The 14,141-nt window shown below is 40.1% G+C and overlaps 1 protein-coding gene across 1 annotated transcript in view; it reads left to right on the top strand.

Moving 5' to 3' along the window:
• LOC124138096 overlaps positions 1-14,141 on the top strand; it is a 29,142-nt gene that overhangs the window by 6,605 nt on the left and 8,396 nt on the right. The window contains exons 3-8 of the mRNA XM_046504633.2: positions 3,536-3,631; positions 9,226-9,288; positions 10,511-10,602; positions 10,985-11,103; positions 12,070-12,166; positions 13,700-13,869. Of these exons, the coding sequence (XP_046360589.2) occupies positions 3,536-3,631; positions 9,226-9,288; positions 10,511-10,602; positions 10,985-11,103; positions 12,070-12,166; positions 13,700-13,869 (637 nt within the window). The remainder of the gene's footprint in view (positions 1-3,535; positions 3,632-9,225; positions 9,289-10,510; positions 10,603-10,984; positions 11,104-12,069; positions 12,167-13,699; positions 13,870-14,141) is intronic.

Here is a 14,141-nt window from a genome sequence, read left to right as displayed (position 1 = left end):
TCTGGTAACAGTGAAACATTGAACTGCAAAAGGCAGTGTTTATGGTAGAAAACTGAAGCATTCGGAACAGCATGTCCAGCATAAAGTTGGACATAAATGGGCAGTTCCAAATTAAAATAATAATAGCCACACAATGTTTTGATAATGATGCTGAACTGATGCAGACAGCTGCCATCTGACTGGCTCAAACCATGGGCATCTTTTACAGTTTGCGGACGGTTCATCGTACGTGACCTCTTTGCTATTTCCAATTATTTGATATCTGGGTCAGTAGGGACTGTGTGTATGACCGATAGAGGCTTCCTTAGGAATATACCGATGGAAAAAGGGAAGAACTCAGAAATATAAGAATGCAGTAATGATAATCATGCATGGATTATATATGAGCATGATATGGTAGAATGTTAGCAACTGGACTTCACTACTGGTAGACAAATAGACTTGTTAAAGATTTCAAGACACATTTGAGAAAAGTGGGAGCCAAAATGCTCAGGCTGATCCTAATATTTCCGACAGGTAGTTTCCTTTGCACACAGGGTACACGTCATACACAGCTGGCAGTGTCTGGCGCTCGGCATTAAGGGGCTAAAACAAGGACTGGTCGGCTCGGAGTCAGTATACTGTGTCTGAGTGGGGTATTCATGTTAAACTGCGGCATGGTATCTCAGTGAGCTAGCACTATAAATCGGCATCAGTCCGGACTAGTACAAGCAGCCACACACACACATACACGTGCATGCACGTCGCTATATAAGTGAAATAATCTTGGACGCGACGTTAAACCCAATTTCACCTCACCTCACAGCTGGCAGCCATGCGCATGTCACTGTTTCAGGTGACAGTGCACTCTCAGCCCTGCATTTGTCCTGTACCACTCATTCATGTATGTCGGGTTGTGTCATCTCTCTGATGTGTGTAACTGTACTTTGTCCAACAAACCTGATCTGAAATATCAAACTTATACTGTATTTGCTGTAATAAGCTCAGAAAATATTGGCAATTTGGGTGCTCATTGAAACCATGTCAAGAAAAACTTGTTGTCATAGGACAGTGAAACCCAAACTGTTTCAATAATTGTTACTGGGAAAATATATATGCTTTCTATATGAGACATCATGTCAAACACATATTCTACTTTTGTAAGTTAAAAACACTAAAAAAGAAGTTAAAGAACACTTGATTCTTTCATATTACTATGATTAATCTGTTATGCCATGAACAATCGATTCTTGCATATTACTATGATTAATCTGGCATGGCATGAGCATCTGATTTCTTCATATTTCTATATAGAGCTCCAGATAAGCTGCGTATCTGCGTAAAATACGCATCAGAAATGCAGAAATACGCAGTAAAAAAAATCCAAGCGTATCAGATACGCAACGAACATTACAGATTCGCTACAAAAATAAAACTTGTGCGTATCATCAAAATATTGTGAAGTAACCCTGCATATTCGATTAGCAAATCAGCAACTTATTTTGAAATTATAAACAGGCATTCAATCAACCTTGCCAAACTCCACGATGACAGTTACATCATGATCATTTGCCATCACACTTTCTTGTGGAAGTATCGTGGTATTTTTGAGTCCTATAAAGCTCCCAAACCCACTTGAAACCAGTTTGCAGGGACTAGATGAATAGTGTTTTTAAATATTTATTTAAATACCCACATGTGGAAAAACTGGTGGGTAACAGAAATTTGAATACCCAGATAGAATTACTGATACCCAATGATTTTAAAATGCATGGGTAAAATACCCACAACACCAAAAGCTTATCTGGAGCTCTGTCTATAGTTAATATATGTCATGGCCTGAACACCCGATTCCTTCATATTTCTATAGTTAATCTGTCATGGCATGAACACCTGATTCCTTCATATTTCTATAGTTAATCAATCATGGCATGAACATCGGATTCCTTCATATTTCTATAGTTAATCTGTCATGGCATGAACACCCGATTCCTTCATATTTCTATAGTTAATCTGTCATGGCATGAACACCCGCTTCCTTCATATTTCTATAGTTAATCTGACATGGCATGAACACCCGATTCCTTCATATTTCTATAGTTAATCTGTCATGGCATGAACACCCGATTCCTTCATATTTCTATAGTTAATCTGTCATGGCATGAACAACCGATTCCTTCATATTTCTATAGTTAATCTGTCATGGCATGAACACCCGATTCCTTCATATTTCTACAGTTAATCTGTCATGGCATGAACACCCGATTCCTTCATATTTCTATAGTTAATCTGTCATGGCATGAACACCCGATTCCTTCATATTTCTATAGTTAATCAATCATGGCATGAACACCCGATTCCTTCATATTTCTATAGTTAATCTGTCATGGCATGAACACCCGATTCCTTCATATTTCTATAGTTAATCTGTCATGGCATGAACACCCGATTCCTTCATATTTCTATAGTTAATCTGTCATGGCATGAACACCCGATTCCTTCATATTTCTATAGTTAATCTGTCATGGCATGAACACCCGATTCCTTCATATTTCTATAGTTAATCTGTCATGGCATGAACATCGGATTCCTTCATATTTCTATAGTTAATCTATCATGGCATGAACACCCGATTCCTTCATATTTCTATAGTTAATCTGTCATGGCATGAACACCCGATTCCTTCATATTTCTATAGTTAATCTGTCATGGCATGAACATCGGATTCCTTCATATTTCTATAGTTAATCTGTCATGGCATGAACACCCGACTCCTTCATATTTCTATAGTTAATCTGACATGGCATGAACACCCGATTCCTTCATATTTCTATAGTTAATCTGTCATGGCATGAACATCCGATTCCTTCATATTTCTATAGTTAATCTGTCATGGCATGAACACCCGATTCCTTCATATTTCTATAGTTAATCTGTCATGGCATGAACACCCGCTTCCTTCATATTTCTATAGTTAATCTGACATGGCATGAACACCCGATTCCTTCATATTTCTATAGTTAATCTGTCATGGCATGAACATCGGATTCCTTCATATTTCTATAGTTAATCTGTCATGGCATGAACACCCGATTCCTTCATATTTCTATAGTTAATCTGACATGGCATGAACACCCGATTCCTTCATAATTCTATAGTTAATCTGTCATGGCATAAACACCCGATTCCTTCATATTTCTATAGTTAATCTGTCATGGCATGAACATCGGATTCCTTCATATTTCTATAGTTAATCTGTCATGGCATGAACACCCGATTCCTTCATATTTCTATAGTTAATCTGTCATGGCATGAACACCCGATTCCTTCATACTTCTATAGTTAATCTGTCATGGCATGAACACCCGATTCCTTCATATTTCTATAGTTAATCTGTCATGGCATGAACACCCGATTCCTTCATATTTCTATAGTTAATCTGTCATGGCCTGAACACACGATTCCTTCATATTACTACACGACATAAAATATATGAAAGAATCTGATGTTGTTTAACTTCTTTTGAATAGTATATAATGTTTGGTTGTTGTTCCAGTTCACTATGACTACCGGTCGGAGGGTGGCAAGAACACCCTGGAGGCAACCAAGGACTACATCGACTTCTACAACGTGGATCTCTACAGCAGCACAGGTACTCAGTCACTCTAAGTCTTTGATTTCAAGCTTCAGGGTAAAAGTATTTCTCTCAAATATCTGGGGGCACGGCCAGTCCAGTCGTCTAAGTGCCGCGATTTGCTGTGCAAGTTGCGTCCCCTGGGCACGCCAGAAACCTATGATTGTGGGTTCAAATCCCGGTTCGGTTAAAAGCGGCGTTAAATCCAACTCACTTACTCACTCTCTCAAATATCCAAGTAACTATAATGAACAGTCAGTAAATTGTACAATGTTGTGAAACATAAGGACATTTTATTTTAAGTTTGTTTTTCTGTTGTTTGACACATCAGCCATCCATATTCTAGTTATAAATTCCAGTCTGTAAATAATAAAGTGTTTAATATCATGAGCAACACCCCATGCCATTGGGGTATGTGGACACACAGTCAACCATTTAATCACCTCAATATGTAACAAGCACAGGTTGTTGGGGCCTTGGGCTATCCCAGGTACTCTGGTCGGGGACCCGGGTATGGGTACCAACAGGACTACCCGGACCCATGGTTAGTCATGTGATAACTTGTTTAATGACGATATAAGTCAAACTCCTTGGTTACACAACAAGTCGCTAAATGATGCTTTTATTTCTGACTATGCATGCTTTCTTTCTGACGTTTGAGTAAAGATGTAACTTCTGTCAACTTCAGTTTATGCATTATCAGATAGTTTTATACCTGTATCTATATAAGTAGTTTTTGTCAGGGCTCCAGTAAAACAATTCTCAATCAGCCATTTTGTACCCAACTTGAGACCCACAGCAGTAACCTGGGTAGGGTCGGGTACCTGGGAAGTAAATTAGGACTCGTGCCAGCCCTACTGGGGACCAGCCCTACTAGGGACCAGCCCTACTGGGAATCAGCCATACTGGGGACCAGTCCTACTAGGGACCAGCCCTACTGGGGACCAGCCCTACTGGGGACCAGCCCTACTGAGGACCAGCCTTACTTGGGACCAGTCCTACTGGGGACCCACCCTACTGAGGATCAGTCCTACTGGGGACCAGCCCTACTGGGGATCAGCCCTACTGGGGACTATATCTAACCTGGAATCACCACAGGGATTGTGATTGATTGGGACTAGTTAACTTGGTTATTAGATTTGTAAAGAATCTAAAGGAAATCTGATTAGTCTGCCCTCGAAACTTTAAACCCATTTGGCAACAATGTATAAGAGACCTCATCTAGGCATACTTTGGAGGCCAATCTGGGGGTAATTATTAACACAGGAAAATGAACCTGCACAAACAAGTCAATGCTGACATGCCTCAGTGTCCCTGCAATCATACTGTACGTAACGTAGGCATGTATAATAATAGATAAACAAGCTGGACAATTGTGGGAAAGTGTTATCGTGACTTTTACTGCTCATTTGCTGAAGGTACCTGCATATCAATGCTCCACATCTTATTGTTGGATACTGTTGTGCATGTGTGAATGTTTGTGTGCATGTAGTTGTGAATATTGATGTGAATCACATGTGAACATTGGTGTTAATGTGAGTATTTGTGAATATTGGTGTGGATATTTGTGTGAACATGGTGAATGTGAGTATTTGTGAATATTGGTGTGCATGTAGGTGTGAATATTGATGTGAATAATGACGTGAATACTTTTGAATAGTGATGAAAATATTGGTGTGAATGTGAGTATTTGTGAATATTGGTGTAAATATTGGTGTGAATGTGAGTATTTTTTTAATATTGGTGTGAATGTGAGTATTTGTGAATATTGGTGTGAATATTGGTGTGAATGTGAGTATTTGTGAATATTGGTTTGAATATTGGTGTGAATGTGAGTATTTGGGAATATTGGTGTGAATATTGGTGTGAATTTGAGTATTTGTGAATATTGGTGTAAATATTGGTGTGAATGTGAGTATTTGTGAATATTGGTGTAAATATTGGTATGAATGCGAGTATTTGTGAATATTGGTGTGAATGTGAGTATTTGTGAATATTGGTGCGACAACTGGTGTGAATACTGGTGTGAATAGTGGTGTGAATATAGGTGTAGATATTGATGTAAATATTGGTGTGAATGTGAGTATTTGTAAATATTGGTATGAATATTGATGCAAATATTGGGGTGAATATTGATGTAGATATTGATGTGAATATTGATATGAAAAATGATGTTAATACTTGTGAATATTGGTACAATTATTGATGTGACTATGATGTGAATATAATGGGCCAGGTGAAGATAATGGGTCACTAATATAGGAACGCACAACAATGCACAACAATGCTCACAATAGGAGTATTATCATGCTAGAATATCTAGTGTCTTACATCTCCATTATGTAATATGTAATATCATGTAATACAATATATACCATGGACTTGGAAATAAAACAAAGCTATTGTATTAATACCAATGGCTCCAGAGTATTGAACATATTAGATAATATTACATATCACATAATGAAGATACACTAGATATTCTAGAATGTTGGTAATATTCTCCTATCACAGATTCTTGCTGAGGCAAATTTTATCTTCTTACAAATTTATTATATAAGGATATGTCCCCATTAGGCCATTCTCAGTTATCATGCATGATAGCGGAACTTGACATTGAGACAAGTGATATTATTTGGATGAAATGGTCGCGGATGTGGAGGTACTGGTGGAATGCGGAAAATGTGCTTAACTCCTGTTAAGCCCACCCAATGCAGCAACCGCTGCCCTGCAACTACCGTTGTCAAGCAACCCATGTTGATTACCAATGCAGCGACTGCTGCCCTGCAACTACCGTTGTCAAGCAACCCATGTTGATTACCAATGCAGCGACCGCTGCCCTGCAACTACCGTTGTCAAGCAACCCATGTTGATTACCAATGCAGCGACCGCTGCCCTGCAACTACCCGTTGTCAAGCAACCCATGTTGATTACCAATGCAGCGACTGCTGCCCTGCAACTACCCGTTGTCAAGCAACCCATGTTGCTATGCAGCTAGCGCTGCCAGGCTAGTACCATTGCCAAATAATGAGCGAGGGCAACTATTGTTGCCAAGCTGATCATCTGCTTCAAAGCTGACACTAAGCCATCTGCTGAAGCCAAAGCAGAATGGATAAATTGGTTCCTGCGGGCAAGCCTATCCTATATAATTTATAATTCGGGATGAATCCCAAGATGCCAAATGTAACTTATAATGCAGTCCACCAGCACCCTGCCCATCTGCAACATTTTATTCATGACGACATCATCATATACAAACATAATGCTCCAGTGAAGTTCCACTAAATCGACAACTGCAAAGCTTGAATAACTAGTAACGAGTAACAGGGTTGGTGCAACAAACTACAGATGAATGCAAGAATATAAAATATGTGTTGCATGGCTGAAAGCTGGAGAGCAAGTGCCATGTGAGCTGATGCCACGCTACAAGATGACATAGTAAATATAAACAAACGCTCCTATACCTGACGTGCCAAGAGCGGATCTCGGCCAGAGATGATGGCACCATTCAAACCAGCACGTAGACGCACACAATGAAGGTATTAAGCTGTAATAATAACAGCAGCAGTGCTAAGCCTGACATAAAGGCATTTAGTTCTGATCACTAAATACTGTTATCTGAACGGACCTATATGTCGTGACTGAGGTTCAGGGCATCACACAATTGCCTGACTACAGTGTGTTGTGTCCATTTCTTTTGTATCTATCCTGTATGTGCACATGCTGAGGTTGGATGTTTCAGTTTAGATAAGAAGGGAGTAAGCATAATGGGTCAGGGTTTTGTAAAGTACATCATGCTTGTTGGTAGTACCTCGAGTGTTAAGTCAATATCACCCTGCAGGGTGTTTCTAACATATAACACATTATCTTACTTCCATGTCAGAATGTTGAGATCTGATTGGTTCATGTGACCTTGATGAAATAGATTTCTGCATGGGAGAATAAATCCCTTATACCCCGCCACAAAGAAGACAGGTTGTGCATGTTATATTCGAGTCAATGAAAGTTGCGTGACACAGCACAAGTCGACCTCAGCTGTTTCTTTTGTCAGTTTCCAATTAGTTTGAATTCTTTTACAATGGCAGATTTATCCGTAAGATAAATTCGTTGTGCTCCTCCAGTGAGTGGTTTAAAACCTTATGTGGAATACATAAAACCACATATATGTGGGAAGCATAAAATCACAAATATGTGGGATGCATAATATCACATGTACATGGGATGCATAAACCACATATACGCGGGATGCATAAAACCACACATGCGTGGGATGCATAAAACCACATATATGTGGTATGCATAAAACCACATATACGTGGGATGGATAAAATCTGATATACGTGGGATGCATAAAATCACATATACATGGGATGCATATGACCATATATATATGTGGGATTAATAAAACCATGTATACCCTGAGTGGTACTGCTTCACTTTATAATGTTAAAGGGTAGGAACTACATCTGGCAAATTTAATTCAAGTCATTCAGACACTACTTTGTTTGACTGCTAGCCAATATATTCAGATATTTCAGTAAATGATCATCTGAACTAGATTGAGACAATATCTCTACTAACACTCACTTCAACAGCTAGACCTGGGTCTCCCTTTGATATGTATGCATGCATCAAGCATTGTACATTTTACCACACATGTGATTTAAGCAGAACATTGTAGGTTGAAGCTATATGAACTGTCAGAACGAAGAGTACCATGTCTGTTGTCTGTTTTAGTCTGGCATTGGCAACAAACCACATATCCGCTATTATAATGTGTGTTTTGCTGTCATTTTGTACCTCATATGCCGAGGATCTTGGCCTGAGCATGATAAAGCTCTGTTCTGTTCTGTTCTGATAACACAAATGTTGAATCATCTTCCAGATACAAGGAAGTTAACTGACTGTAAAAGACAAGTTTCCACTCTTGCCGAACTAGGCTGGAATTATGGAGTTATATTTTGGCTGGACTAACGAGGCTATGCATAGTCCAATCAAATCGCGTAATGAAATTGACATCTGATCGTAAACTGTCATGCAGCTTTCGGTCGATTGCATGATTTGGAAAGCCTGTGTACCGTCAACTTAGCATCAACAGATATTTTCCACATCTTTCCATGTTTTTAATCAAGGTGCTCAAATGATTTGATGCACGTTGTGAAGTAAGGCCCTTTTACAGTACATGTATATATCTTGATTATCGATCAGATCGTCTTGACCGGACACCGCCATTTTGTTTGAAGCAAATGCAAGTGATACGAGGGGTGGAATCTGAAATATAACTCCATAATACCAGCCTAGTTCCACAAGGGCGGAAACTGGACTTTTATAGTCAGTTAACTCTCTTGCCTCGGGAAGATGAACTTGGGGTAGCTCTAAGTTTATCGTCAGAACGCCATTAACATGTCGTGCATGTGTGCCCAACTTTGAGGACACATCAGAATTGATCTACATGCGCAAAATAATTTGACAGACATTTATGTCATTACACCTTCAGTATTGTTTCATCAGTTCCCTTATTGTTTGTCAGTAGTACACGATGTTGGCATTCCCAGAGCTGCAGTATTAAACATCTCAAACATCGAAAGATTATGATCTCATTTTTCTTTCAGAGCCATTTGCAATTGGCAGCTACACTTTTCCCTTTATGATGAAGCTTCCAAAGGTTTTACCAGGTAAGTTTTATTATTTAAAATTTGAGTTTAAATGATGTATTTGTGTTTATTCTTAAATCCTTTCATCTGACAGAAAGACTATGCGTGAGTGAGGGAAGAAATGAAGGAAACAGTAAGGCCTACAAAAATGAGAATTACCTAACCAACCCTAATGTAAGGTGCTGACTTTAACCTTTTTTCAGTGGTATTGGCTGTTCTCGAGCAAACAAAGAACACACAACACTACTGTAGTTATCCAACATAGTTGCAGTATGTTTTATGCAAAGGATGCCAACCTACCCTATTTTGAACTTAGTATAATTGGAACCTCAACATTATTTCTTTTAGGCCTCACAAAGGGAGGTGTAAGGTTACAAATACACCCTGCAGACAAGCAGATTGTTTGGCAATATGAACACATCATCTACAAACAGTTTGTCATAATGAGGTCACCATCTACGAACAGTTCACTTTGTGGCTTATTATGATTTCACAACATAAATGTTATTTTTGCAATGGGAATCACATCATTCAAAGTATGTTCATGTCTACGTAGGTTTTAATTGTGGTACTTTTTATCTTGATTTCTTTTTACCATCTAAACTTGCCGACGATTGCCTGCAACTTAAGGGATGGAGTAAAGCAGGTGCAATGCCATTCAGTTAGCAGATGTACTAAAAGTTCCCATGGATCCTAGTTTGGTAGCCTAACATGGATGCTGTTGATCTATAGCCTAAAGTATATTTTGTGTTTTATAGTACTGCTTTATTAATGTTCTCCTACAAATCTGTGATATGTTTCTAGGTATTTTACTGTCCTTTCTCCACAGATTTTTAAATGAATATACTTTTCTAGTCACAGTATGGCTTGAATACTGCCGCCATGACTTTACTTTTAGCTCACTCTTCTTCAGTGTGTTCCCTTATCTTCTCGATCCGTGAAGATCCGGGGTAAAGTAGGTCTTCAGCAACCCATGCTTGCCGTAATAGGAGACTATGCTTGTCGTAGAAGGCGGCTAACGGGATCGGGTTGTCAGGCTCGCTGACTTGGTTGATGCATGTCATCGATCCCAATTGCGTGGATCGATGCTCGTGATGTCAATCACTGGATTGTCTGGTCCAGACTCGATTATTTTACAGACCGCCGTCATATAGCTGGAATATTGCTGAGTGCGGCGTTAAACAACAAACAAACCAAACCTTATCTTCTCACTTCAGTAGATGATGAATGGTTCTTGTTCCAGGGACCTTCAGTGCACAGAGTGAGAGTGATGCAACATGGACGTGTATGGTGGACTACTGGATTCAAGCCTCTGTCACGGATTCTGACCTGACTGTAAGCGGTGTTCAGTTGGGACTTGTATTTTGTAGTTGACATACACATTCGATAGCCCTTGTTGACTTACACTTTTATTTGAACAAATCTTCTTCATAAAGGTAAGCTGCATCAGCCATTGTTGATCACATAATTCCTGTCTCCTTATTAATATCTCTAACTGATGTAGAGGCATGGGTGGCCCAATCGTCTAAGGCACCACAACTCACTGGCCGCCTCCATGGTCTAGTGGTAGAGTGTCAGTTTGGGCTTTCCTCCCACATCAATATGACATGTTGTGATAAAATTGAAATAGTGTTCAAAGCTCTTACTCGGAATAATGGATAAGAACGTTTACTATGGGGACACAGCATACTTTGACAGTCGACCTTGACCCTTGCAGGCAACACAGGGCATTGTTGTACAGATGAAGCTGAAGGGAGAAGAAGCAAACAAAACAACAGAACTGGATTATGTCATCCGTAAATTCCCATTTCGCAAGTCTATCCATTTTCTTGTAAGGTGAGTTAGCAAGTTTAGATCAGTGTAGGTAGGTGGTTATGATAGGATAGTGTTGGGTAGAGCAACGCTTAGCCTCTGAAAATACAGATAGATGTTAACAACTCTGTTTATATAGAGGAGGTCAAGTGAGATTGGAGATTCAGAACCTGTGGACAATCTAGCCTTGCTTCGTTTAGGACTGCAGCAATTATGTAAGAGATGGGCAGAAAGGAAAATTAGGTGGTTCAGGGACTGTGAGACAGACTAGGTGGTCTGGTCATCTAAGGTGCTGTGCAGACTTACCTCCCTTAGGTATGTCAGAATCCTTCCATTGTGAATTTGAATTCAAGATTCACCATCATTAAGATTCTTGGTTTGCTAGCGCCATTCCTGTGCTCATGGATTTCACCAAAATGGTAAACATCTCAAATCCGAATCACTTTGGGCTTTCGTCCTACATAAAGACGACAAGCTATGATATAACTGAAGTAGTGTTCAATGCAGTGTTAGACCCAGCCTACTCACTCATGGGAGCTGATGCAACCTTGGTCTTTCACTCAGAACCATCATGATTTAACATGACAGTTCTGGGTTCGTGTTTTCTTATATATGAAGAAATTGGAAAGCTAAAAACGGTTTGTGTCTGTGGTGTGCAATTTAATTTTAATAGTTGGTCAGTAGATGTGTGCATATGTAGCATGCTGTAGTGTGAATGAGTAGATGGAATCTTGTTACTCATTTCCACACCCATGTTGGGCACATGGTCTCAGACAATGCACTGTGCAGAGTTGTAGCCCTTGTAGATGCCAGGATCCAAAATTAATTCAATTATAATTGTGGTTTGTCAGAACCAAACCTGTCTTTGGGTTTTAACATACTGGCCGATGTTTATGACCTGCAACACGCTGGGTTTTCTTCACAGCATAAGCAGAACATATAACTGAAATACTGTTTAGAGTTTACCCCAAATTCCCTCTGTACCTGTAGACTAGTGGACACACACCCAGTATCAGGAGACAAGATGAAGCTACGGATGATCATCACTAACGAAACATCCACAACAATCAGCGCATTCAAGATCAAGGTAGGTGTTGGATGAGATGAAGGTCTTCAGCATCCCATGCTTGTCATAAAAGGCGACTAACGGGATTGGGTGGTGTGGCTCGGTGACTTGGTTGATGCATGTCATCGTATCTCAATTGATGCTCATGATGTCCAGACTCAATTATTTACAAACCACTGTCATTCAGCTGGAACATTGCTGAGTGAGGCTTTAGCTACAAACAATCAATAAATCAATCTTAACAAGGAATATCCGATTACTAAATTGAGTCATGTTTGTTGAACCTTTCTTGTGGGGCTGGGACTAGTCCAAATTTACTACCCAGGTACCCACTTCCCTATTACCCGACCCTACCCGGGTACCCACTGTAGGTCTCAGGAGATGTCTCAAAATGTCCGATTGGGAACATTTTTAGCATAGACCTGGCAAAACGTTTTTAGATATGTGTATTAAAATAATCTGGTCATTCATACACTGAAGTTGAATTCAATTATATCTTTATTCAACCATATGAAAAATCGGAAGGAATGGGTGCACAGTCAGAAAGAAATGGGAACATTAGTGACTTGTAGTGTTACCATAGAGTTCTAGATAATTTTTGTCATTAAACAATATATCACGTGACTTACCACGGGTGCAGGTAGTCCTGTGGGTACCGGGTCCTACTCAGTACACACCCGACCCGGGTACTCGAGTTACTTGTCCAAGCCCTACATTCTTGGTAGGATCATCAGATAAGCCGTAAGGATCACCTTCTAAAAGCCGTAAAGAACAACTTTCTAAAAGCACAAATGAGTCAGTGTTCTTTTACATTCCATTGCTTGGGGGTAGCTGAGTAGATACAGTGTTCATTAATAATAACCTGATCCAGGTCTTTACAATTGCCCATTCTTTGTTGGGGGGACAGATGGCTAAATGGTCTAAGGCTCTGCAGTTGTTGTGCAGAGTTGTGTCCCTTAGGTGTGCCAGAAACCTATGATACTGTGTTCAAATTCTAGATTCGCATGAGTATCTTTCATGGTGGTAAATGTCTACGACCAGTATTCACTTTCCTCCAACATCAAGTTGACACATCCGTGGTCTAGTGGTAGAGCGTTCGGAGAGCGGAAGGTTGGGGGTTTGATCCCTTGACACGTTATACAAAAGACGTTAAAAGATGGTACTTGTTGTTACCCTGTCTGGCGCTCAGCATTAAGGGGCTAAAACAAGGACTAGTTGGCTCGGAGTCGGTATACTGTGTCTGAATGGGGTATTCAGGTTAAACTGCGGCATGGTATCTCAGTGGGCGAGCACTATAAATCAACATCAGTCCGGACTAGTACAAGCAGCCCCCCCCCCACACACACACACATGTACATGCACGTTGCTATATAAGTGCAATAATCGCAATGTTAAACCCCATCTCACCTCACCTCACCTCCCTGTTTCACGTGGTATTTATGTTTCTCTAACAGTAGCTTCTTCTCGCCTTATGAATTTAGTGATAGACCATGACTCACAGTTGCTTCATGACTTGGGTATACTTAACTGGTGAGGGTGGTTTTGCATCCGCAGCTGCTGAGAGATATCCTCTTCATCTGCAAGAAAGATGTTCCACTGGAGAAACTGTCACCCAGAATCCGACGAATGCAGCAGAAGACGTACATTCAACCAGAAGGGGGGCCTCTGGTTGTCATGGAAACAGGAGGGAATTCGTCAGGGATGGATCCATCAGTTCTCACCAGGTGATTTTTATATGAAGTTGGTCACTGGGTTGCCTAGGTTTAAGGAGACTTTTCTGATGTGGCGAGTGACACAGACAGTCTGCCTGTTGCACACAATAAGCTACAATCTCATCATGGTCAGATATATGACTGATCTGCTACATCTCTGTGTGAAGATCTGAAACACCCTCCATTGGAAGTCACGTAAGGTGACACTTAAAGGGGAAGTGTACACGCAAAAATCACTTTCTTTCTTTTTCTAAACAAAACGCAATTTTAGAATTAGTTAGTAT

Source organism: Haliotis rufescens, unplaced genomic scaffold (genome assembly GCF_023055435.1).
Source record: "Haliotis rufescens isolate VD_foot unplaced genomic scaffold, xgHalRufe1.0.p SCAF_40, whole genome shotgun sequence".
Taxonomy (NCBI): Eukaryota; Metazoa; Mollusca; class Gastropoda; order Lepetellida; family Haliotidae; genus Haliotis; species Haliotis rufescens.
Note: the sequence above shows the minus strand (reverse complement) of the source record. Positions and strands in the feature narration are given on the sequence as shown.